At 43.4% G+C, this 27,900-nt stretch overlaps 1 protein-coding gene across 1 annotated transcript; it reads left to right on the top strand.

The window, feature by feature from the left end:
- The first annotated feature begins 1,412 nt into the window (after positions 1 to 1,412).
- LOC115310232 (papilin-like) lies at positions 1,413 to 27,837 on the top strand. Its single transcript, XM_040216554.2, has 7 exons — positions 1,413 to 1,467; positions 13,834 to 14,043; positions 14,600 to 14,788; positions 17,700 to 17,873; positions 23,251 to 23,421; positions 24,794 to 24,970; positions 27,740 to 27,837. Exons 1-7 carry the CDS (start codon positions 1,413 to 1,415, stop codon positions 27,769 to 27,771), a joined length of 1,008 nt encoding a protein of 335 aa, XP_040072488.1. The 3' UTR covers positions 27,772 to 27,837.
- The last annotated feature ends 63 nt before the right edge of the window (positions 27,838 to 27,900 follow it).

Raw genomic sequence — 27,900 nt, 5'->3', positions numbered from 1 at the left:
CGTCAACTACAAATTTTATAGCGCCGTAAATATAGCTATAAAACTTTTTTTAGCTGTAATATTCTTTTATGACAACCTCTTCCCATCTAAGCTGTTTAAAAAAAAATGTTTCCTTTGCAAGTGTCTTTTAAGGAAAGTTTTCACCTTACACTACCGCTCGCTACCAGACGCCTGCACACACTTTTTTTATTTCTTCATAATTTGAAATTTTATATTTTAGCAGCATATAAACCCTGGATTTGTTGCTTTGCGTTGTTAAATTTGCTAGTACATAACCTTTCCATTTTCTACTTTCGACAAAAAGATATTTTCGCACGTTCGCTCAAATATAAAGTGAAACGCTGAAAATGGTGAAGTAAATATCAGAAAGGTATTTAATGTTTCATAAAGGAATACACTTAACGTGTTTCTTTTCATAATGTATAGAGGGAAAGAACAGGGATTATTTTCACACATATGAGCATATACCTTCATGTGCGCATTTTGCCAAGGAAAGATATAACTGAATTTTTGTTTTGACTACCCTTTGGCATTTGGGGCGCAGTCTAGTAGAATATAGAATACTACGGAATGTTCTACAGTATAAATATGTATATTCACCATTGCGCAAACGTTTTCTAGAGATGAGCAAACATATCAGAAACATATATTTACAAAACCGAACACCTTGTGCTAATTAATTAAAAGTATTGAACTCAAAGTTCAATACTTTTGCCAATACGATGGCCAATACGATTTGCCAATACGATGCCCTCCATATGAATATATTCACTTCAAACTTCCGGCGAATTCTTACTCAGCAAGACATTGTCATAACCCACTTTCTATTCACTTCGCTTAATATGAAACCAAAATTGCAGGAGAGGACTTTTTTTTTTATCATACTATGACCCTTACCGAAAATTCATCAAATAATTTCTATTATTTGTGGTTGAAATATTACGACTGGTTGGACCAGCTTTGAATGGTTCCTGACTACTTTCTACAATATGTTAGTTTCTTTTTTACACCGAATAACAGAATCAGCAGAACTTTACATAGGAAATAGACTCATACATATATGATTTTGCGTACTGTTCTGTTGGTGTCTTCTATGCGTAACAGGGCTGCATCTTCAACCATGCTTTCACACCATCTGCTACGAACACGTCATATCTTACGACTTCCTAAATGCGTCAATGAATCAAGTTGCTTTCATCAACCTCAAGAACAGACGCCATGGGCGCGTCAAAGGTTCCAGCTGCAAGTAGGAGCTGCCCTTTAGCTCAGAAGTCTGTAACCTGCGGTAAGATAAATTTCCAGCGTTTATTATTTTTTTTTTTTGTGCTTACAATCTGTATATATTTTATCTCGCAGGTGATGAAAAATCCGCTACAACAAAAAATTGTCTTACATGCTACACATCACCGTCCATGCATCTAGTAATGCTCATTCACATTGTATGGATTCTGGCAATCGCAAGAACATGTAAGCATTTCTTCCGCATATATTCCTCAATGTACCAGCGCATATCGCTTTGTGTTTTCAGCTAAATGTGCCACTTCAAGATATATCTTTTATTTCTGATAATAGTTAAACCTGTTAAATATTTTTTTTCTCATCTTAAGGAGAGCATGGTACAATATTTGATTGTCGTAGTTTCAAGTTAGTTGAGTAGCCGTGGAGCCTGAACCCCGCGGGCCGGGCTCAGGCTCCATGGCTACATTCATGAAGGGCCCGGCCGGGTTCGGGCCTTGCATTCAAGTCTACGAGGCGAGCCAAAGAGGGCAAAGACGACCATTACTTTTTTTGGCAACATATTCTTTGGAAGTGTGTTCGTGGGGTTGGCAGAGGAACCACAGTGAAGAAAAAAATAGATGCTAAAGCATGTGTGTGTGCGTGTATGTTTTTGTATGTTTCGGTATGTGTGAAGCGAATGCCCTTTTAAGGGACTAGCGGCGCGGCGTTTCTTTTCGCGCATCAACACGCACACATACGTGCCTACACAAGGTGCACCCTCGTTGGCGTAATCCATCTGTGCGTAGGAATGGGTGCATCCCCAATTTGGGTGCACAGGTTCCCCTGAGGGGTTGCTTTTCCTGAACAATTTTTCTCGGACCACCAAAAAATGCGGCGATATTTTTTTTTTTTTAGGTTATACGCAGCGAGAGTGAGCAGTTTAGAACTTTGTCCGCGTTTTGTCCAAACCGGTCGAGACTTTTACCTTTCTTTTGAACTGTGATACATGGTTATGTTTACTGCTGCTTGTGATTTTTGTTTTTTCGTCCTTTCCGTGCGGGTTTAGTCGCAGAAAAGAGTGATCGTGTTTTTTTTTTTTTTTTTTTTTTTTTTTAACAAGTTGTTTAAACCTGGAAATCAGCAAAAAAAAGAAAAAAAGATGTTTACAGCATTTAAGGTTTGGAATCTGTATATAAATCTATATAAACCAGGTTGAAAGTTGGAATGACGAAGAAACTAGGTTGGAAGAAGATAGAAATTTATAAAAAAAACTGATTTTTACATATCTTATTGTTTTCTTGCATAGCAAGTTACATCACAAAGTGCCAGCTACATAACGGATGTGATGGTTTGCGTCGTCATCATCATCGTGATGACGTCATAGTGACGTCACGTGACGTCAATGCGATGTCGTCATCGTCGGTGGAGATGTTATCAGTGACGTCACCAGTGACATCGCTGATAACGGCATCATCACCCATGACGTCATCGTCATCGTCACTGATGACGTCATCTCCATTGTCATCGTGACTGTTGACGTCACCAGTGACATCACGCGACGCTAATGTGACGTCACGCGTCACTGATGACGTCACCAGTGACGTCATCTTCACTGAATACGTCATCTCCATCGTCGTCGTCACTAATGACGTCACCGGTGACAACGCGCGGTTACGCCGACGGCGACGCCGCTCAAGTCGGAAAAGGGTGCCTAAGAGCTGCGCTCCAAACAAGGAAGTACAGAATGGTTAGTTTTACTCAAGGAACTATATATATATATTTTTTTTTTTTTTACGAAGCTCAATTTTCTTCGGAGTTTTATTTGCGCTACAAGAGATTGACCATGAGACAAAACATTCTAGGATTGTAATAGAGAAGTTTGTAAGGCCATTCCTGGTCAGCATAAGCATGACTATGACAGACGGGGTAGCGTATCGAAAGAAACTGCCTGAAGCTCCTGCATTGCAAAGTACTTCGCGTCTAATCTAAAAATTCAAGACTTGTAATCTAAATATACCAGGCTGGAACACCGAATGAACCTAGGTTGAAACAAGGATGGAATTTATAAATAAACAATAGATATTTTACTTAAGATCCCATTGTCTATTTGCATATCAATTAGTTACATCACAAGGTGCAGGACGGGATACGGTGGTCTGTACTACAGATGCCAAAAGCTAGACGTTTGCAAGATATCGCCCCACCTTTTAAATCAGTACCTAAAATTATCACGAAGTATATATGTATATATAAAAAATGGCGAAATCACTGCGGGGTGGTCGTACCTCACCGCCATATTTGTTTCTCTAAAGCCGGCGTTACACTGCTTATACATCATACAAAAGACAGTCTGCAAAGTGATTTAAACGTGAGTCCCCACGAGACCTGAGCTTTGAATACCTCACCTCAGCGAGTTCAAGGATATACTTGGCACGCGGCATTCGAACCACGGATATCATGGTGATTGATATCTGCAGACTCTCTTTTCTATAATGTATAAGCAGTGTGACACCGGCTCAAAGGTACTTCTAGTTAAAGCAAAGACAGCAATATGACCCGCGAAAATTGCGTTATAAATACTAAAAATTATTAAAAGAAGGACAAGACGGACCGCACTATATAGTATCAAACCTCGTGCTCAGGCTCAAAAAGTTACCTAAACAACGTGCAAAGATTAAAAAAAAAAAAAAAATCCAGAATGATCTTTTTAAGTGAAATTCAAATTTTGTATCTACGGAGCTAATTTTTTTCTGGGATTTTATACCGATTGAAGTCAAATATATCAAAAGACGCGCTTATAGCTCTAGCCCCCGCATGTCCAGATGATCATCTAAAATTAAATAAGCATCACAACTCGTCCATCTGCTTCCCTAGAGCGGTTGCTCACCGTTCTTCCACAATACACGGAAATCCATGAGTAGAAATTGCAGTAATTCGACGTAACAAGACCTTTTTCTTGAACTCTCCTGCCTCGCGCCATGCTGTCGACGACTGGGTTGGGAGCGCCTCCCCGCGGGGAGACGCCGCCACCTTCTCTTTTTTCGATTGCGCCCTCTCGGCATGAATGGGACTCCGGAAAAGCGTTCGCGCGCATCGGGATCTCGGAGGCCATGCTTTGATTAGCAGACTACGGCCGCGTGTTAAAACTTTAAGTTTTTTTTTATTTCTAGCTATTTACACAGAGAAGTTTGTTCAGTGAAATGCTTATACCCTTAATGCACGCTCTTCAGCCACCTCTGCCTAAAACCTTAGCCCGATACGCACAGAAACCTATTTATACGGTCCCTTCAAACAACCATCGACCCATTTGACTCAACCTGAAGAACATTGCTTTACCTCGTGTTCTATTAAACTTCGAAGCCCCTAAATCAGAAGCAATTAGAGATATTGTAATTACTTTGACCGAATAACGGTAGCCTACCATTGCGTCCGAGATTTCTGAGTGAAAGGTTGGCTGCCAGTCTGAAAAGTTATAAGATGATATTACAGTGACAGCTATTCGTGAACATTTTTCCCAAAAAATTGCATTGTCCTTTTTCGGAAAACGCCCGGTGACGTTATAAAATCATATTATCGCGCCCGCCGCGGCCGCATCTGAGTTTAAAAGAAAACAAACTCTATCCGTCTAACTGGATTTAAACCAGGGACTCATGGACTTATGAATGGCAGAAATCGTTTCCTGTAGAGCTCACCGCTTCACCGCCTGAGATCTCCAAGGGATAAGTTTCAATCAGTAGGCCTTTTGCCGATTTACTCAAGCATCAAAAAGAATGACAGGAACGCCGGTACGCGGACTCCAATCGTTCGACGCGCCCGACGGCTGCTTTGGTAACTGCAGTGTATTCTATGGGATACGTACGCTTCGAAGCGCAGCGTCTAGATGGCGCCCCACCGTACTCTCTGGAAGACATAGTTCGTGAACGAAAATCTAGATGGCGCCTCGAACGACGGGAGGCGGACTGAAGTGAGTGCGGGGGGTACCCCCTTCCGCGGGAGTTCCACAACTGAGGTAATGTAGTAACGTTGCGGAGGAGCTGTGGTGACGTCAGAGTTACGCCGAGCTCTGATTGGATTTGGTCGAAAGGATGGTGGGTAGACCTCAATGCAAGATGCCTCAAGGTCTACCCACAATTATTTTTTTCAGTCAGCCAATAAGAATTTGGCGTTCTCACATCATTCCAACGCCTATGCCAGAAGCAGGCGGAGTTGCACTTTCAATAGGGAAAGCGAGCACGTGCAGCGCGTGTACCTGCGGTCTCTTTGAAGCTCAGGTAATTTAGCGAAAGGTCTGTTAAAGGCTGTATATATTCCATTTCTTTCTACCTTCGGTAACGCTTCGACGTCTTGTGAACTTCGAGCGCGAACGCGACGCCAGTGCACGACAAATGTCAGAGCCTCCTCTCTACTCACAGAGCCTGGCAGTTCGAAGACGGAGCCATAGAGTGCCCGGACGCAGATTTGGACCGCGAGGATCTGGTAGCACTGAGCATTTCTCGGGGAACCTGGACGTCAGCGCACAGATTTTGCAGCGGCGAGGAGCCGAAACATGGTTTTCAGACCGGCCGAAAAGAAGCGGTATAGCGAGAGGAACGCGAGGAGCACGAGCGGACATTCCATCGCTCGGGAGAAGTGTGTTTCGGTCCTCGCCGCAGCGGGGCGCTCGTCACGTGGCTCTCCTTTCATCCGTTGTGTGCCGCTCATCCTTTTCGATTCCGGCGGCCGCTTCTCGTGGCGATCAGCCAGGCTTTTTCACTATTGGGGTATCCGCACGAAGGAGAAATCCGCCCCTTTCCTCCGCGGAGCGCGCATCACGTGAGACATACGTCATCCCTCTTTGACGCCTCGCGCCGCTGTTCTCCGTGGCGGAGGCGCGGAGGCTTTGCGCTGTCAGCACGAAAGCTCCGCAGGTGGGCGGCGGAGCCGAGGACGGAGTTTTCCGGGATGTTGACGTCACGACATCCGTCCGCGGAGTTCTCGTTCGTGTGAATACCCCTTATAGAAGATGCTATGCAAAAGGCTACGAGCTAAGGCCGGGCACTTGAAGGAAGAGACGCCCTGCAGTTGGGTTTGCGCATCTGGACGATCATCCGAGCAGACCAGCTTGCACACGGTATGATCACGCCTCGATGGCCCGTATCGGGTCCCAACAACCCAAAATCAGGTACAGCGACCTGAAGAGGCTCATTTTATACGAAGTACGGATGGGGCACGGGAGCGGAATCAAGAGCGGAAGCAAAAATGGCGTGAAAATCTTTAAGGTCGCACTCAAGAGGCGGCGCAAAAACATCAGCGGCGCAACAATGATAGCGATTGACGCAAGCGCCGAGCATCTGCTGCTGTGGCATGTGTTCCGCGGTAGCGTAAATGAAGTCGGATTTTTACTGCATTGTAGAAAGGTCACGCTCTTTTCGAACTTTTACCTACGATATAGTTTTAGCATTGCGTACAGGAGCAAACGCATGCGCACTGAATTTGAGTTTAGAGTTTCGTGCTCCATGATGCTCGTGTGCGTCGTCGTCGTGCAGCAATCCAGGATGCAGTTTGGGCTTTGCGCGAGAGCTGTGGGGAACACTCAACACCAACGCAAACGCATAGAGCTTGCACTTGCTATACTCGGGAAAATATATTTGTGCCGCTGAAGATAATCCTAGGGTTAAAAGGGGGAAAGGGAGAGAGAGAGAGCAGAGCTAACGGCACCTTATTATAGCGCCAAGCAGTTCAGGACAGTAAGGATCGCGGTGGGGGGTACTGAACCACGATTGCCGAGCATGCAGGTTATCCGCGTGTCCTTGCCAACACGTTTCACCCATTTCTACACACAAGCCAAGGCTTTCACGGAATCACTCGGACCGACTTACAAGGCAAATTACACCGCGGTTCGATCTCGTCGAACGATGCTTGTCTTGAGACAAACTATGAGATGCTGCGTAGATTTATGGAATGACGCTAACTTCATCCGCGCGCGGCCGTTTTGAGGTTATTGATACGTAGACTCCTCTGGTGCTGACAAATTATAGCGCGAACGCGATATACCGAAATAGGAGCGCAGATTCGCTACGGCACGAAGTCGATTCTCATTTGAATCGCGTTCAGTTGTTACCACTGGCCCTAGTGGGACGTCGGTAGCGCGCAACAGCGCCGGACACGTATAGTGAAAGCTCGCGCTGCAGAACCCATGCGATCATGGGCATAATCCAAACCTTTGCTCGTTTACGCCGGTAAACTCGCTGACCAGCCGATATACGGAAACATTAGGGAGTTCCGGTTTGCTTCGTCTCACTTGTACGTACACGTTGCACACCACTTTCTTGTTTCGTTTTGACAACTTTTGGTTGCCAAACTTGGCGACATTCCTTAGGGGCAAAAAAAAGTGCGAGCCCACGGAAGGTATGGACGATAACCATACACGAGAAATAAATCATGTTAGTTTTGCAGTAAATTAAAAATAAAACAAAATCTGCGACAAACTTTATAAAAAAAAAATGGAGCTACTTTTTTTTTCAGTTTCTAACATCCTCATTAGAGTTATAGCAACATTGTGAAATCGAAGGAAAACATTACAGTTCTATCATATTAAGTTGGCTAGGTCACATCCAGCAAAGTATTTTGATTGAAGGATATTCAGTGGCACGACGTGGTGAATATAAATCAACGGAGTGAGAAATGGCGTTATTGGGCTCGGTGGCTTTGGCTCCATTGCCACAGAAACCTGTCCCCGATTATAGTGTAGGCAATACTAAAACTCACTAATGGTGTGACGTGACGTTCATGGCGAACTTTACTCGCTTTTTAAGTGACGCTCTTTAACCGTAAAGAATAAAATCAAAACAAAACTACAGCTACCGTGTGTTTTATGAGCAATTGGAATTTCATTCCAGATTGAAATCCCGATTGCTCATGAAATACGCGATAGCTCTATTTCATTAGCCCCGCGCGAAAGTTTGAACGTTCAAGAACGTTGAAACTTTCGCGGGGCGGTTTCATGGTTTGTGTCATTCTATGTTCTGTTGCTCAATGAAAGAAGTCCTGTCTTCGTATTCGTCCTCGATGTTTTACTCTATCAAGTGCTCGTATCAATTCAACAACACGCTCGTTTTCAATTATTAAACCGTGGTTTCGGTTTCTAAATGGGGTTCTAATGCTGAACCAGATCCACCAATAGCGCTTGCGGAAAGAACGAGCTGGAAATGACGTCACAAGGCTGCATGATCGCTCAGACATATAGTACAAAAAAAATGTCGAGAAGACAAAGCAGCGGTTAGCAGTTCAAAAACAAAGCAAATGGTGGTGATAACGAGTCCAAATCAGCATTTATTTTATCATAAATGTCATACAAATGTCAACAAAAAACAAAAAAAGAAAAAGACCGATATCGCGTCTCTCGAACCTAGCGGGATGAGGACGATTCTTCACATGCGCACTCGTCACAGGACGATTGGTCACAGGACAATTCGTCACATAGGAACATTAGTCACAGGATGGCTCGTCATGCGGGCAACTGGTCACATCGACCGAGTCTGCCCACATTCCCTGATGAGGAGTTTCTCTCAAATGCTTATCCGCCTTTCCTCTCATTATATTACGGGTCTTCAACAGGTTGATCTCAGTTGCTGGCTTGAACGAGTAATAATCCGACTGACAGCCAAATCAGTAGTTCTGCCTTGCATACGCCTATTTGACAGAACTAATAAGTATCGGAATTCTTTCTGCTGAATGTGAACGTGTACCCCTCGTGCAGCATCAGGGCTCTACCTCTCTCTGTTGCGATCACCTCTATCCTTTCGAATGCAGTCTCAGTTCCAAAATAGTCGCTCTTATATGGCCTCCGCATTCACCGTTCCGGACGGACCCAGTAGCTGAAACGTCTGTTATAAATTCTTTGACTTTGAGAAGTGAAAGACATGCTGAGATAAGAGGTGACCCACTTTGTCATGCCGAACCAGCATTTAATGTTCGGGACCGAACCAGAAGCTGAAACGTTTGTTACAAATTCTTCGCCTTTCAGAAGCCAAAGACATACTAAGATATGAGGTTAGCCACTTTGACGTCCGAACCAAACTGAACAATACATTTTTGGGGGGACGAACTGTTGTGGGACCGGTTGGCCGCGTGACGAGTCATCCTATAACGAATGTTCCTGTGTGACGAATCGTCCTGTGACCAATCGTCCTGTGACGAGTGTGCATGTGACGAATGGACCATATCCCGAACCTAGCTGCTTCGCAGGTTCGCCGGAATCGTGCCAAGCGACTCCGGCGATTCCGCCGGAATCCTTCGATGAAATCGATGCACACGATGTTCCACAGAGACGTCCTTCTGACAGATATCCGGTGTGTAATCATCATAGTAGACTTCACGCTAACTTGAAAAACGGATACCAAAGAGAACGGACGATGCCTAAATTACGCAATGTACAGGTTCGACATTGTAACGCATTTTGCAAACCATGCACGATGCAATCCTATTGTCATAGCGTATCGCTACTATCGTTTACAAGCTGAGACCGTCAATTGGCCTGAGACAGCCCAATTGAAAATTTCTGGCCGGCTAAATAGTTCCGAGGTTTCACTGCGTCCGCCGTTACCGGACATTCGAAGACGCCTTTTCTATCGGGAACGACTGCCGGTGAGTGCGACTAGCAGATTGTAAATAGCACACACATTAGGTCATCCTTAATTCTAATTAACCCTACCTTTGGCGCGTCATCGAGCTTCCAGCTTTTGCCGGCACCCCAACACCACGGCCCACCACCACCGGCTCGTTGGGTCGATAGGCCTATCGAGAATCGAGGGTAGCGCATCCTGGGAGCAGTCCACGTCCACGCACACACTTGCCCAGTCAAGCGCACGATCGTTAGATACACACACCAACATGGGAACACGACAACAGCACACGACACAGAGCAAGAACGACAGATTCAGATCTCAGAAATTAGCATCTCGCACACTCCGACTGACCCCGACAACCGGATTGCCGAATGAGCTAGGCACTAGCGCGAGGGCTTCTGGGATAGCCACCGTCGTCGCCGTCGATGTCCAACGTTGAAATTAAGGCCCGTTGACACTCTTGCGACCGAGTAGGACCGAGAGAGACCAGACCGGTTTTTAAGCCTCTTGCGATCTCTTAAGACCAGCTCCGCTGCAACGGATCTGGTCCTAAGAAGTCGCAAAAGGCTTAAAAACCGGTCTGGTTTGTCCGGTTCGTACTCGGTATCAAGAGTGTGAACGGCCTTAAAAGAATGTACAAGTCCGTCGCAAGCTGCGCTGTCGCGCGTCGAACTGCTCAGCGCGGCGCCGCGTTCAACTTGACGTTGCAATATAGACACCCCGTTTGCAGACAGCGTCAGCGAGCGTGAACGAGCGCGCGCGCTCGTTGACGTTACGACTGAGTATAAACAGCCCTTTAACCGATCGCGGCGTCAGCGTTTGGCTGGAGTTTGTGTTCTCCGGTGAGGAGGAGGAGGGGCTCTTTCGTTACCCCTCCAGCCTGTGTGAACAATGCAGCATGCACGCTGCCCAGCTTAGCACAAAAGCCCAAGGGCGTTAAGCTCGCATCCTCTGACGACTGCTTTCGGGAGAGATCCGGCACTTAACGTCACTTCACTGGTTGTTGGTATTTTTACATTACACTGTGCCCCAACATGCCCAAAAGACCTGTGGGCATGTGCACAGGCCTTGTGTTGGGTAAATCGAGGTGTGGGGGTGACCAACGGGTGACCAACGGGTCAGAGCGCCTCGCCAATAGTGACATCGCTTGATATCACTTCCTGCGGCGCACGTTATACGCATCGTTTAACTACAATCCATATTTCCTATATGCGGAGTTCACTATGAACGAACTTGGGATATGGATATGAGTGAATGGATAACAAAGAGAACCCACATAATAGCCACGGCAGTGGTCGCACCTTCTTCTCTTAGGTAGCGTTCGGAAAGGCACTTAACGTTGCGAAACGCTTTGTTGGCATTTTGAGAGGTCATCCAGCTTTTAGTTAGTTTCCTGGGTTTCCTGCCCTGTTCCCTACTTATCAATGTTCGCTTACCGACAGTGTTCGAGAGAGCAATAGGTGACGGACTGAAGAGAAGAAGAGAAGAAACAAAAGGAAACCCGGACGTTTGCCCTAGCGGGGTCAAATATAAAAAAAAGCAAAACAAAAAGGTATTTTTTGTGGGTCCACTTTTTATCTTTTTTTTTTATTTGCTTTTTTCTCGACACTCAAGTCTGCACTGTTGTCGTAGGTCGTTTCCCCGTGTGCGTTGCGACTCAGGGTGGCATCTTTACTTCCCTAAAACCACACCTTTTGTTTGGTGATTTTTTTTGGGCAAACTCTATGGAAACAAAATGCACCTTGGGGAAGGCGGGGGGAAACCTTCATTGTACGAGCTTGGCTATGAAATATGAGTCACAATCGGCCCAAAAGTGATGTTTTCACGACCTCAATTTAATTATTTAAGTCATAGTAGCTTATCGGAGCTAGCAAGAGGATTTCGTTGCTCGATAGAATGTTTACGTTTGCTCGTGCTACGCCCACGCCACTTCATACCGAAAATCTCGGAAAATGGCGGAATTTCAAAAATGTATTTGAGATAATGAGTACAAGGTAGTCGGAATTGTAATTAAACTAGAGTATCAAATACCCTCGATCAAAGGTATTTGCAAGATACGAAGATACTTTAAAAAGTATTTGAAATACAGTGTCTTGAGTAAAGTTTTTGAGATAGGCACAAGTCTGAGTCATAAGTTCAGCTAACGAGGTATTAAAAATAAACAAAAAAGAAACATTCATCTTATAACTGTGCTGTATACTGCATAGCAGCTAAAACCGTAAACGAAAAAAATCTGAGCTTGTTTGAGCAGTTGAGGGAAACAAGGGTTAATTAAGAGACCCCTAGCCAAGCCTTAAACTTTCAAGGTCTCAATTTCGAGCAGAAGTTTTAGAGCGCAGCTCCATGGGACGAATATGCGGCGGAAAATCGACGAATATCGCCCGGCGGCGTTTGCTCTGCGCGTGGCATCAGCACAGTGGCTACTATCGTCGCGCGTAAAGCGAGCGTGCCGTAGGGCGACGTTCGTCAGATATTCGTCGCTCCTTTAGGCGCCCGTTTGTGGCTTGAGCGGCGTCGCCGTCGCCGTCGCCGTAACAGCGCGATGACGATGACAATGAGGATGACGCTAAATTCCACACTGAACTTAGCGGAAAAATTTTCCCGGGTAAATCTTGCGAAAAATATTTCTCTGCTAAATTTAGCAGGGAATTTAGCGTCATCGCCATCGTCATCGTCACTTATGACGTCATCAGTGACGTCACCAGTGACATCATCTAGAAAATTTCCCCGCTACATTTAGTGGGGAATTTTCTTTCCGCTAGACACGCTCTTCAAGAGCTGCGCTCTAATTCGGCGTTACAGGCGATTCTAAAGGTCTTTCATTTTTTATAGACTTATGGCACATTCATATGACACTTAGAAACATCAACCGATCCACTGCCGTTTATTTTCATCAGTCAACCTCAGACACTACGCCATCGTTTTTCTTCTTGTGCGGTGATTTTAGAAAAAAAAAAAAAGAAACACCGCACAAGACAAAAAAGCAATACACTGCAGGCTACTGCCTGTCAGCGTTGTACTCGCCCCTGACGAACAATGTTAGAACTGTAACAATGCAGGGCCTACTTGTTGGTCTAATACCCTAGTTACACGGGCGCTTTGAACTGTCGTTGAGTTCAATCACAGTTACCGGCCCCAACTGTGATTGAACTGAACTGAACTGAGATGGTGCTACACGGCTCTCTAGAACCCAGTTGAAGCTAAAACGAAACTAGTTATTGTGCCACGTGATCAGTCTAATTGTTAAAGTAATCTACTCGGAGAAACATATTTTATTTACTATAAGTATATCGTACATTATGTTCAATACTTTGTTGCTTTTTAGCGGCGTTTACATCAGTACAAAAGCAGATTCAGGGCTAAGTTGCGCATATTTTAGGCTAGGTGGAGCTAGCTACCACCCGCTGCGATGGGTGCACCTATTACTATCTGTCCATTCACACAGCTGGTCCCGCCGCCATCTTCGCTCGTTTGGTGGCTTGCCAGCATGCTTGCTGGGCTTGCCGGCTAGCCGGGATCGTTTTAGCGGCAGCTCGGACGCCTAAAGCTATTCCTTCCCGGATATTTTGCTGCTACGATTCTTTTTAGACGCCTCCCCCTGCATTCCGAAACAGTAAGTACCTCGGAAACGATGGTCGGCGGCAGCGGTCCCGCGGACAGGCGCCATTTTACCTCAGTTGGGGAAGTCCGTTCAGTTGAACTGAGGTAGGGGAGCTCAGTTGAACTCAACTGTCATTAGCGGCTCAATGACAGTTGGCGCCGCCGTGTAACTCCGGCCGATCGCGATTGAGTCAACTGTCGTTGACTCAATGGCAGTTGAAAGCTCCCGTGTAACTAGGGTATAAGACATAGTTGTTTGTCTAGGGCCTGGTTGTTGGTATCTTTTCATTCCTAGATGAGACTTAGTTTTTATCGGTTTCTTGACAAGACTCCGGTGAACCATGTTTGGGGTGCTGCACCATGTATACATGAAGAGCAAACAAAATGTCTATAACATTCCCTTTTCTAGGTACCTGTTCGAGTTCATGTCAGTCTGCCGTAAGAGTGGACATTTGTTCTCTTGATCCGGACTTTGGCAATGACACTTACGGTCATGACGGATACTTCTACGATAAATATACCGACAAATGCCTGTCTGCAACACTTAGTACTGCTGAATATGATGACACTGAAGCAAACACATTCTCCAGTCTAGACTACTGTCTCTTCAGGTGCAGAAGTAAGTGGTTCTGGTCTTCAATACTTTTTATTGGTTTCCTCCGGCTTGTCATTAGATCGCTAAACGTGTTTCATAATTCAAGATATTAAATTACTGCTGGTATTGTGAAAAACAGTTATAAATTAGAATAGGTTACTAAAGAATTCTATCCAAAGCATGTTCTTCGAAAGCATAATTTACCAAAATGAAATATAAAAATGAACAAAATGAGTGTTTTTTAAAGCACGCAGAAAAACAATTAATCTTTTGCACTTCTTTGGCACAAAACCATGTCACCGCCACACGTATTACGTGCAGAGCCACACCAAAGGTTTGCTTCTCTTATTTTACATATTAGTCTAACTTTCAGAGACGGCAACACAATAAAATAAAAAAAGCACAATATTTGCAAGGTTTAGTGTTTTCCACTAGCGCGAATAAACGAAATATATATATATATATATATATATAATACATGAAAGTTTATATTACCATAAGGGGGGAATACAGTATGGCTATAATAAGTGCTATTACCGTCTTGTATATATATTTTTTCTTGATCACATTCTTCAAACAGAACATGTACCGGAGCGGTGTTTTGATGACGCCATCAAGGACTATCCCATTCGCATACCAACAGAGGGCGTTAATAAATGGACTTACGATTCTGACGCAACAAAATGCGTCCAGTTTATATGGAAAGGATATAACACACGAAATAGAAATATTTTTGACACGCAGTCCGACTGCATTAACAAATGTAAAGGTAAGTGTATGCATGTTTTTGACGGTTTCACTCTCGAAAGGAAATGAAACAAATTGTACGCACAGGTCAGGAAAAGCTTGTGACATCAATGTTTTTTTCAATCCTTGAATTACGGTTGCTCTGGGGAGGCAGCAGGATGTAATTCGTATCGCAGGAATTCCGCTTCACCGATCGTCCGAAATTTACGATCCCAGTAAAAACGTTTTTTTGATCAATATACTCGTACGTACCATGTCATTCAGAACAATAATAAACTCGTCTCCCTTGCGTAAAGTTCAGACAGTCGCGCAACCTTAAGGAGTTCCGGAAGAAAAATTGAAACAGTCTGGTTGGGACATTTGGGCCAAAAAATTTATTTTCGGCGGAAAAAAGATATAGGGCAATATTGACGGCACGAGACGCGATATAGTCGGTAGTCACCTCCTTTTTGCTTGTTTTCTCTCTCGGCATTTTGGGCGCGGGGACGAGAGGTAAATCGGCTTCGCCTTGACGGTGAGGTAGAAAGAGCGAATTGCCATCTCGTTGAGGGATGGACCATTCCGTGGCGTCATGGACTTTGCGTTCAGAATTTCAAATAAATCTCTAGCCGTCAATATTGCGTTAGATTTTTTTTCACGAGTAACTATTAGTTTTTTACACGCGTGTCCCAACTAAACTGTTTAAGTATTTTGTTTTGCTTTTCAGCGTTTTTTTTAAGAATGCTACCTTAAGATGGCTACACACTGAACGTTGTAACTTACCATGTGTTTCGCGTGTGTTTGTGTGAGTGGAACGATTGAGTTTATACTCATAATGTAGAATCTTCCTTTATCTCGCCGCGTTCTCTTCTCCAAATGCAATTTTGTGCATTGTTCAAGTCAAACTTCAGTTGAGATGTATTTTTGTTTGCACTCAGTATTGCAGGAGCTCGAAGACGTATTTTCTATATATTCGCTTTTATTACTATTCCTTCAAACCACGCAAAATCTCTCCCCCCCCCCCCCCCCTAAAAAAAACAAAGAAAAAAAAACGGTGTAATTCCTGAGTAACACAACCAGCCTGTAAACCCTCCGACGTTTAAAAAAAAAAACGAGTTTTTTCGCTCAAGAGTTACACCACAAGAAACAATTAGCGTTAGAAATTAATCCGAAACTGGTGGCTTCGCTGTTCGTGTGGGTGTTCCTTTTACCTACAAATGTGCCTCCTTGCACGGATACTGCGCTAATGCTTTGTCTGGAAGGGGAAGGGGGCATTTTTTGTGTAATATGCGTGATTCATACATGCACCTAGAAATTTTTTGGGGAGTTTGATCACCCTTTAAGTTAGTAGAAATATTGAAATGCTTATATGCTGATATTAATATTTCAAGTAATACCCCTGACGTTGGCTGTTTATCATTGCTAACACGGGCACTCAAAGAAAACTGCCATTTAATCCAGTTAGATATTTTCTATAACTGATTGAACCACTTATGTTTTACATAACCATTTTATTTTACTTCCAAGGTTTTATCTCGTCTCAATCTATGAACAGGAAACCTTAAGCAAAGCCTCCATGGACGTAGACGTACCTCACCTCTATTCAATGACCATTTATTGTAACGGCAAATATTTTTGTCGATCTCTAAACACAGAATCACAATGTTTCTACGTGTGTTGCGTTGCGCCGCGTTTGCTGCGTTGAGCGCTGCACGTACAAAGATTCAATTCCTTTCCAGGCCTCCCCATACTACTCCTTTACCAAAGAATATCATAGTTAAGCATCATATAGATGCCAAGAAAAAGTAGATAATAATATAAACTTGACTTAAAATTACTGCATATTACTGAAGACGGTAGAAATCATTCATGTTAACATGAGCAATGCAATAATCTTTTTTAAGAAACAAAATGGGGAGACATTACTTTTGTATCACCCTTCGTAGCTTATATTCATATTGCATACAAAATATTACGGAACGCTTTTGAAATGATAAGAAAAGGAATATGCAGAGCGTCTATATTTATTTTTAACAAACATAAATAACAAAGAGGTGAGGATTAAACAGGTGCAATCTTCACTGGGCATTTATCAGACTCGCAGTACATGAGATAAGGAAATAGCCTTCACGGTAAGTCGGCTAATTAACTAACATTTGTAATTAACTTTTATGTTTGGTCTTGTGGTGATCGCATTATTGCAATATCGACGGAAGTTTCAATAAGAGCAGACACCAATTTAATTAGTTATCGAAATACTATCAGGTTTTTAGATATTTATCGATCAGTCTTTGCATATCGGTAATCTTATTTCTAACCTGGACGACGAAAGTGCTGAAAATCCCGTCTACAATAATGTGTAAAAAAATAACTCACCTTTTTGGGCGCTTCGTCATAACCGATCCGCTGTGCGATTTTGGGGCATCTGACAAGCACACGCGGCGGAGATAATGAAGAGATGTGCAAAACGACTACTCACACTGCTAAAGCTAATTTGGGTTTAAGTTTAGGCACTCTTTCTGCATCTACTTTGGAGACCAGACAAGAAAAAACGCGAAAGCAAATCGTTGATTATCTCGAAGTCTTCCGACATTTTGATTACTCTTTTATTTAGATAAGCCCATAATCATATCTGCCGTTAGTACACTAATCGCAACATCACCAATCAAGCTAATAATTAAAAAGTTAATTCACTGATTTCATTTAATTACCTGACTTACTGTAATAATAATGCCCGTCTAGCCTAATAAATACACGTGGAACAGATGGGAAAGGTAACACTCACCACTTTTTTTTTGATGTTCGAATTAAAATAACACATTACATTTTGTGTATGTGTTCTTGGTTTCTTTTTTTTTTCAATTGTTCTGCTAAGAGTCTAGGGTCCACCTGCCCCGCACGTCAGAATGCAGTTATTTAAATGATTATTGCTCTTTCCCCTTTCATGGTTGAAGTTCCTGACCTGGGATTATGCGCATCCGGGTTTCGTACTAATTGTAGCCATGGTGATGAGCTATATATTTGGTATGATTATACAACGCAAGAGTGTAAACCTTTACCACCTCACCATTGTCCAACCCATGGAAACGCATTCTACACATTCCGCGAATGCTACCGACGCTGTGGAAGTAAGTACATTTTAGCACTATCTTGTGAAAAACTCCATGCGTTATATTATTGCATATAATTAGTTCCAAGCCATCTCACTCTACAGAGTGTTTCACGTAATGCGCGCCAAATTGATCCAGTTAAAAGTAAGCATCGCAGAGAAAAAAAAAGGTAATGTCATAATGGTCTTTGCAAAAAAAAAAAACATTGAAAGCATTTTTTAGCACTTGGATATAAGCAGGTACTTAATACATTTAAGATAATAGGATTTTAACTAAAAATGTTGAAGGCATAGAGGCACCTGACTTTCACGGAAATTATAAGGATCGTGCAACATTATACGGCGTTAAATAAAAACGCTTCAATCGAAAGTGTTTTTACGTTCCGCTTTTGTGTCACAACGCACATGCGTTCCGATGGCCGTGCTCCCCGTGGCAAAAACGCGCAACTACTGCCTGGCTTCTCTCGTAAAAAAAAAAAAAAAAAAAAGTGTGGTGCGAGCTGGCGACAATGAAACGTTGTGTACTGTCCGAATGACATGGGAAAAATATGCTTTGATTCTAATGTTCACATCTGTTATGCGAAGAATTCGTCACGGTGAACGTTTAGTTGCGCGATTTGGCCGCGAGAAAAAGGATCTCTGGCCCAAATATGCGGTTTGATGCGCGTCCAAATGCATGTTGGAAGGCACCGATCGCGTCCAAATTGAGTGGTTTTTTTTTCTTCTATTTTTTTTTAAAGCTGCAGAATGCTGAATGTGCTTTATATTTCTGCGAATGATGATGACTCATTATAGATGCCGTCCGGAAGGTTACTTATTAAAACAATTCCTCTAAATTTAATTATTAAGAAGTGAATTGCTAGAAAGTAAGTAAATACATAATTATACCTAACATTCTTCATTTTTCTAAATAGGCCCTTTGGCTCAAATCAATATAACATCAGTGGTTTTTTTTTTCTGTGCGATGCGTATCCTTGCCAGAAGTGATTTTGCTCACGTTTCGTGAGGCACCTTAAATCTATCCACTCATCGACTCACCCGTGATATTCTTTTTGTACACCCAAAGTAATTCATAATCAATTTAATGCTGACCTAGTGAGCTATGTGCATTTTCATACACCCTTTCACTTTTGTAGACACCACCTTCTATTTTATTTTTCGTCAAAGGGCAAATTTTACCATTAATTCGCATGCAACTCTCATTTATAGATTTAGAATCTCCATGCTAGGACATTTTTGATGAAATGAACTCTTTTAAGCGTGAACTACCTTCTGAAGTCTATGTTTAAGACAATTTTGATGACAGACCATTTTCTTCTTTTTTTTTTTTGTAAGAGTATGTCAGGGAAGAATTTCTTCGCGAGTTATTTTTCGTGTTTAATTCTCTAAGAGGCGTAAACTTCTTCTAGTGTGATTGCTTTCTTTATTACTTTTCATTTATTACAATTTATTACTTTCAAGTGTTGAGTTCGACCTTTATCATTCTTTATCATCTGTGAAAGTGCATGAATTGTATCTCTGATGCTGAAGGTTAATTAGCCTATTACATGTACGCAGTACTCCGAACGTCGCACCTACAAAAATAGATTTATTAATACTAAAGAAATGTTCTAACCAAACGTATTACATGTGCATGCCAAACAGAATGCAAACTTCAAGTAAAACATATGCTTATATAGTGCATACAAAATAATAAAATAGGTGTGATTTATTACCTAAACTTCACATTTTCGAGTCTCAAAACACAATGCCTTTTTCCCCTTTATTGCGCGTCCCGCTTATGGGCCCGAGGAATATGGTCACTCTTCGTAGAAAACGGGTTCACCAGAGATAAAAATCGCTGATAAAAGCAGTGTTACGAGATGGGCACACATATTCCATTTTAATCCCGTTCCGGGGAATTCCACTTTCCGACAATTTCATTCCATTCAACTCCTCGGAATGGAGACACCGGGCCCATTCCCGCTCCGGCAATGGCTGGACTCCATCATTCCATTTCTCTCATTCTTATAACGTAAAACAATGGCCATTGAGAGCCACTTTGTGTGACTCGAAAAAAGCTGCATAAAATAGCCGACGTTATCGAACGCTAAGACGTCTGCGAAACTATGCAAAAGCTTCTTCAAAGCGCTTATTCCACTAAGCCGAAGGGTTGTCGCAGACAGTGGCAACACTAGGATCAGCTGCACTCGGGACGGTGGCCTGCCGAGCCACGCTCCCCTCTTAGCCGTCTTATTGTCCAGTTGCATCCTCCTGCGCGCTACATCCGAAAGAAGGCGCGGTTCATAATTTTATTATTCCGAGCCGTTTCCAATGAACCGGTAACCGGCAATTGAGATTACGGTTCCGTTCCGGTTCGGGTTCAATATTAAATGTTTGAGCTCGGTTCCACGTTTGCTCCGGTTCACTTAAAGATAACAGTTTTGCTCCGGTTTTCGCTTCGTGCTCGGTGCGACACCCTTGTTAAAAGCTTCATGCTAATAGCGCATAATTACAAATGCCACTTTGTCGCGTCTCGCGGCGCCAGGAACGACATCGTATCCGTCTAATACTATTCAGTTTTAGTTGCTTCCCTGAAGGCGTGATTTATTCATCCTCGAAGGAGCAAAAGCCAGTGAGACAACCAAACCGTCAGTCACCTCCAGTGCAGTGATGCTGTCTGAAGAGCCACTTACCATGCGCTACTAAACTGCGCCATCAGACCGTAGGTCCTAGATTTTGAGAGAAAAATAAAAATCGACACAGCTCGCGTAAGAATTTTCCGACTCCATTCCGGAAAAAAAGGCATCCAATTCCATTCCCATTCCCATTCCCCCCAGCGCTGCCGCCATTTGTTTCACATTCAACTCCGAGGTCGCGAAAGTGCAAAATAATTCCAGAATCATTCCAACTCCGGAGTGGCAACTTTGCAACACTGGATGATAGTAATGAGCACTCATAAATCTTTTCAATGTTTCGATGTAGGTGTATACTTCGTTTCGGCTGAAGTCTAGACGCAGCCGTCGCTGCAAGTTCATGGGAAGAAACAAGCCGCGTCGAAAGCGCAAGTCACTGGGCCTCTTTTGTTTATGATTGGTTCAGCGAATATAGAAGATTCATAAACATGACGAACATTACAATAGTACGCTTTTGACGCTGTCCGATTGGTACCATCAGCTCGTAGCGTCAGCTACCTTTGGGCCATGGTGCTCCGAGCTCTGATTGGCTCTGATCGAAAGATAGTGGGTAGACATAAAAGCAAGCCTCCTCGATGTTTACCAACTATCTTTTATTCAGAACCAATCAGAGCTCGTTGTTGTGACGTCACCACAACATCTGCAAAAGAGGCAGACGACCTCGCGTCCCGCATAGCGCGCGTCGACGTCGGAAATACCCAGCTCCGGTTGGAATGATTAGTGGGTACACTGCACTCGCCAACCGCGCTAGAAGACGGAACGCCGGTGTCCAGCGTCTGGCTCTCGCATTTGATACATTCGAGATGCGCAGTGGAGACAAAGGTAGCTAACTTATGGTCTACCCCCTAATCCTTCGAACCAGAGATCGATGTTTTGACGTCCCTGCACTCCCTCGTCTTCCCCGTCTCCCTCAGTTTATCGGCGCACAGATCTGGACACCGAGCGCGTCGCAGCTGCCAGATAAAGTCCTCGTCTCACCTTGGTTGCAAGCGTCGCCACCAGGTGGCTCTTCGATACGCGGCTAATTAAATCCCTTCTATACTAAATGTAGCGCCATTGATTGATCTTCCGACACTCTCTTCCATTCTATAAACAACCTCCTCATACTCTTCAAAGTTTTCGTTTCCACTACAATTGATTCCCCGAGCGTCCGTCCCGTTTTCGGTTTGCCACTTCCGTCCGCCATTTGTGCCTTACCGTGTCGCGGCCTCGCATTCTCCGGCGGCTTGTATACGTATACAAACTACAACAGCTGCCTGTCGTAGCTTCTTTTTTTTTTTTTTAATTTATCGGTGAGCGTGTGTCGCCTGCTTCGCTGTTAGAAACGTCATCGAACTGCCGCTATGACGTCAGCGTTACTAAATCACTTGCGCCTGTTCAAAAAAAAGACGTTCATTCACTTTTTTTTTTTTCATTTCGTTTTACTTTTGCGTGTAAAGGTTGAAACAAATAGGCACAAGCAGTGTTCGTATTTGCCGTCGACTGTTTCGGAAATGAGGGAGTTGGCGACATGAAAACTGTGGTGCGGTTTACTCCTTTGGCAGCCTAAGATCACGGGTTAGCATTCCATAACAGAAACATTTTCTCGCTTATCGCCTTAGTTTCCCTGCCTGCTGAAGAGGATAGATTAGGTCGGTCTTTCTCACTGCTAAAGTTTATTGCATGCACGATTATAAAGCTGAAGATTGCATCTGATCTCGAACCGAATGATACGAGCAGAACACAGCCGAAGCCTCGACAAAACTCGCGTTCGTGAAGTAATGGAAAAACACACCCAGTAACAAAGACGTCGACGATACCCGCAGCTCATATCCTAGCGAAAACATGAAAGCTGTGAGTCGAAATCGCGTAGAAAACACCGATCTAGCAAGGGTTTGCCAGCAGTCACCTGTTGCGGAGATCGGCAGGAGGGCAGCCTAGGGGGCGCTAGCATCGAAATGAGAAAGGGAGAGATTCGCGGAGAGGAGGAACGAGGGAGACAATCTAGAAGAAAAAAATGACTTGGCACTGCTTTCAATATAGCGGATCTTTCCGGCTAATGGCATGTAGAGATACAAGAATTGGCCGACCGACTGGTATACGGTAAAAACTGCATTTTATATAATCGCTCGTGGTCTCGCAGTCTCGCAGTCGGTGCTCGTAGCTCGAGCACGGCGAGCCCGAGGTCTTGCACCAGTATGTTTGTCCCGGCATATGAATCATAAAATGCACGCTACAGGCAGAACACCTAGCTGTTTTTTGCTGATTAAAAAAAAAACAAGTGGATAGAGTTTGAGACATCTAACATTGTCTACTAGCTATCCTTTCAATCAAAGCCAAGAAGAGCTAGGCGTCTTTCCGAAGTCACCGCAACTCCTGGACAAGAAGCACCCGAATTGTTCTCCGCATAGTGCCTCGTTATCATATATGTGCTGCTCTGTGTTTGGTGAGGAAAGAGTGAAAGTCAGTACTATAAAGGAGACCACTGAAGGTCTTTACCATTACAGCTTTTAATATAGGATAAGATATGTTTCGATTTTATCTCGAGGCGCTCCCTTGAAACTTCCTGAGACTGCAGACGGTTGTCATGGTATGTAGTACTACTCTTTCTGATGGGCATACTTCAACCCCAGACTCATCCACAGATGAACCTTCTCTTTGTGTAACATTGTATAGCATGTTTGCCTCAGATTAATTTACTTTTTAATTTGTTGCCATTTTAATTAATCTATTTTATTATAGGATTCGTAGAAAATAAATGCAAGCTACCAATTCAAAATATGAGTTCTTGCCGTACGCTTGAAAACAGGTATGGTTACAACACGAAGACTAAAAGGTGTGAAAGGTTTCTTGGGTGTGAAGATAGTGGAAACAATTTTCCAACTGCGAAGGAATGTTGGAACACTTGTACAAGTAAGTGCACAATCCTGTAATGATCTCAATTAGCAGATTCGACGCATTTTATCTAAAAAAAGTTCGTACTTTATCAACTCAATAATATGCAGCCAACCACTATCAAAGAACGTGTATCAGCTTCGGTTTAATAATATTATTTTCAAATCTTTTAGATTTCAAGGTAATAAAATCCGAGACTCAGGAACACAGAAGGGCACGAACACAGAAGGGGACGTCTTGAGTTTTGGGTTTTATTACCATGAAACATCACCAGCTCGCTTGTTTATTAAGTAATATTGCAGTTAGATTTCAAGACTTATAATGTCAGTATTCTAGACAGAAGACCACAACATTTTCTAGTATATTTTGTTTATCAGCCAGAAATATTCGTTCTTCTTTTATTGCATTGGTTCTGCTCAGGGAAAATATATACTTCGTATCATGTGTTCCAGTATTGGTCTTAGGCGAAAAAAAAACAAAACAAATTTTGAATAACTCCTTAAAAAATTAATTTAATTTAATATACGAGGCTGAGCATTGTTTACGTTATTAACAATCCATACTTCTCGTAGTACTTAAAACGAAACAAGTCAAATCACGTGTTCATGTCACCTCTAGGAGCAATCTTCGTTGATATCGCCACACCACTCCGTAATACGGGGCTTAACGGCCCGTCGGTTAACGCTCCCGATTGATATGATTCCAGAATTGGAAAGCCGCACACAAAGTTTCAGATAAATAAGGTCCTTTACTCTCATTGCAATCTGTTTAATTAGTAAATTTAAACATAGGTTTCAGTAAGAAAGTTGGGTGCAACCGAAAACAAATTAGTTAGTAAAATTGAGAAATATATGGAGCGCGATTAAAGCGTGTTAGTGCGCAAAAGTTACGTTGTGCGCTACAGGGGCCAGGCCGGCGGGGCAAAAGAGACAAATGAACAACACTGCGCTTTGGAAATCGATGCCTTTTCGAAACTTAGGAAAACAAAAATACGTTTCAAATCTTTCTAAAATTCACTGAATGGGTACCTATTTATGATGCACAGAGTCTTTCTGATAAAACTATACGTTGATTCTTGTTTATAAAAAAATACTTTAAAAATATATCTAATTATGCAATTATTCTGAATGCTAGGTCTATCAATAAATAGGCAGCTTGACAATGATCTTTGATAAAACCGGTTAGTTATCAACATCCTTCTGTGATATCTACGCAATCTAAAATCCCGGATTTAATCGGCCTGCGAAACCTCCTTTTTTCATGCACTATCAATTTATAATGAGACATCAAACGACGGCTTTCTTGACATTAAAAAAAATATATATATATTATATTTTACTACTTTATGGAAACGTTTAATTGTTTTATCGTTTGAAACTTCATTTCACAGATGAAGTGAAACACCGGTGTCTGCAGGAGCCAGATAATGAATTTTCTGGTTTGGTACAAAGATACTACTACGACATAGACTCTGACAAATGTGTACGCAAGTGCATGTTTCGTGGCCGTGTTAGCGGAGATTCAAACCTTTTCAACACGAAAGAAGAATGTGAATTAATGTGTACTGGTAAGTATAAATCACGACAGGTGTATCCACATAAAAAAAATTGTGATGTTCAATGGAGGTAACTTTCTTGAAACCTAAACATTCAATATTATATTCATGGAGAACGAATAAGTTGACTAGTGGAAATAATGCACGTATGCCCCCTGTGTCATAGCTCCTGGCCATAAAACCGAGAAATTTACTTGATAATTAAACTTTCTCGAGTTCGTTTTAAAAATAAACCGCGTTCATAGAGCGGAGATAAATCAGTCATTTCTTTATTTTTTCTAGTTCAATCCAATTAGATTACAAACCGAATTAAGTATTTTCGTACGATACCGCGGTTCTGTAACCCTTTCTGATGCAGTGTAACATCATAGTCCTTTGGAATGAATACAGTAAATTTTCGTGTAGTGATATTGCTTGGTCTGTGCAATTTGACCTTATTTTTGCAAGCTGCGCTGATTCATGCCAACGCATTCCTTCTATTTTTTTCTTTTAATATCTCTCTCCTTTAACTTTCTCCTTTGAAACCGCTTTTCTCAAAGTGAAAACAAATGCTGCGAGGAAGGCGAAGACGACAATGCCGCAGTGGCATGCACGACAATTCGGCGCCAGGCCCCACGTGCCGGCTCGTCCTCCACAAATAATTCTGTCATCACTTATTTTGTCCTTTAAGCTGTCCTCCATGGCGGGCCATGGCGCTACATAAAGCACCTCTATCCTGGAAAAGTGGCGCCATTCATTGTTGTGGAAATGCTTGAGACACGTGGAGCGCACCACTTCTGGGAACAACATGGCGTCTGAAATGTAGCTCAGTGCTGCGTTGTGCCGCCATGATCTTCCTAAGGGCTGCACGTTGGACGTGCCTCGTGCATCGACGCACCTTGCGCTACCTTTAAAACATGAAGGGGCTTTAGCGCTAGCGGTGACGCGCCGCCGCGGCCACTGCATCGTCGTCGTCGTTACCTTTCCTAACGCAACACCTTGACCCAAAATAAGCACGTCATGCCATTCGTTTTTTCAAGCATGAAATATATGTGAGCAGATGGAAAGTTTTAGCAGACCGTTTTTCTCCTTCGCTACGGTATCCGCAAAGAAAACGCCGCAGCTGCGCATGCGCGCCGCCAGCCTTGTCTTAATAGTTCAAGGTCTTGTGGCAGACTACGGAGCGCTATGCGGGTGCTTAGCGGGCTGCGGAAACGGTCTGCTAAAACTCTCTAATATGGCGCCGGGTCGCGCCGCCGAGTGGTGTAACCATAGCAACAACCTCTGATGCTACGATTTGGCCGAGTGCCGCTCCCCCACCGTAGAACGCAAGCAACTGTTGCTATGGTTACGCCGCTCGGCGACGCGATGCGACGCAGCTTTTGCTCTTTTGTGTTTCACGCTCCCGAGACTATTGCCTCGACTTATGGACGAACCGCTATAGTTTTTACGAGCGAAGACGGTGCTAAGCAGAGTGAACTCTAAGAAAAGCCCGTGGGACTACTTTCCCGCACAATACTCGGAGAGTCATTAACCGCAAGTTACGGAGGCTGCTCAGCGAACGACAATGCCAAAACTTATGTTTCCACAAAAAAAAAAAAAAAAAAGAAACGCACCCTGAGTTGTGACATTAAGCAATGCAAAGTGTCACGCTTGCATTGCTTAATGTCACAACTCAGGCTGCGTTTTTTTGTTCTAAACATCAGTTTCGGCATCGTCATTCGCTGAGCTTCCTTTGTAAGTGGCGGTGATTGGCTTTCTGAGTGTTGCGCGGGAAAGTAGACGTAGGGGCTCTTTTAGAGTGTGGTTTGTAGTCACTGTCTGCAAATATCCTTCAATAATATGCATTAAAAATATTGGCGTATACTCATGCATAATTGCCTACACGAGAATAATAGACGTCTAAAAATGCTCCGCCGCAACATATAGGGCGTGTTCCGGTTGTGTATTTATATGATTGAAGATTACAATACGAAACGCAATGCACCGAAATACTGAGGAAGAGTACGAGACGAGAGCGCGCGATGACAACAGAATTTCGAGCTGATTATTGGATAGAACTAACACTAGCTGCCTTTGAATTCCCTGCACTCGTGAAACGCGTTCGAATGCAAGGGCCAGGCGTTTGACGCCGGTGTTACGAGTTCTAAGGCGTTCACCGACTACAGTACAGACAAAGGCCGCCTCTCTCAAAGCCTCCTATATACTGACAACGCCTGGCAGATCGCCACGAAAAGCGGCCGCCGAAATGGAAAAAAAAAGGTGCAGCGGCAGGCAACGGGGGAGAGGAGAGCCACGTGACTGGCGCCTCGCTGCGGCGAGAAACCGAAACACACCTTTCCCGAGCGAACAAGTGTGTTTCGGGTCCTCGCCGCTGCAAAAGCTGTGCGCTGAGGTCCAGGTTCCTTCCCGAGAAATGGCTCTTTGATGCTCTGTGCTACCAGATCCTCGCGCTCCAAATCTGCCAGGCCTTGGAGTATGGAGAAGGCTATGCATGTATCTACACTTCACTGGTCAAACAAATAAATTCGAATGCAAAAGCCAAACGCCGTGCGCCGGCGTTCCACGTTCTAACGCGTTAAACGAGCTTAGTGGACAGACAGGCTGCTAGCTCTAGGTGTACCCACTAAGCGTTCCAACCTGAGCTCGGCGTACTGACGTCCCAGGGCTCTCTTGTCTCCTCTTCTTTAGTTTCTTGACGCTTAAATGTGCAGGATGTCTAATCTAGTTTTAGCGTCCAATTAGTGTGATCAGCATTTTATTCCTTCTTATCTTCATTTTACATGTATGTTTTTTTTCTAGCTACATTCAACTATGAGCCCGACTCGTTGTAATAACACCTGGAAGACAATATTACTTTGAAGGAGCGACTTTTCTTCGGAAGTCGTGTGCACTCCAGAGCAAGGGTCACATTAGCTGACGAACACAACTGCAGAAATAAAAAAATAAAAAAAAAACGTTCG

Source organism: Ixodes scapularis, unplaced genomic scaffold (genome assembly GCF_016920785.2).
Source record: "Ixodes scapularis isolate PalLabHiFi unplaced genomic scaffold, ASM1692078v2 PGA_scaffold11__112_contigs__length_91849675, whole genome shotgun sequence".
Lineage (NCBI taxonomy): Eukaryota > Metazoa > Arthropoda > Arachnida > Ixodida > Ixodidae > Ixodes > Ixodes scapularis.
This window is presented reverse-complemented; position numbering and strand designations above follow the sequence as displayed.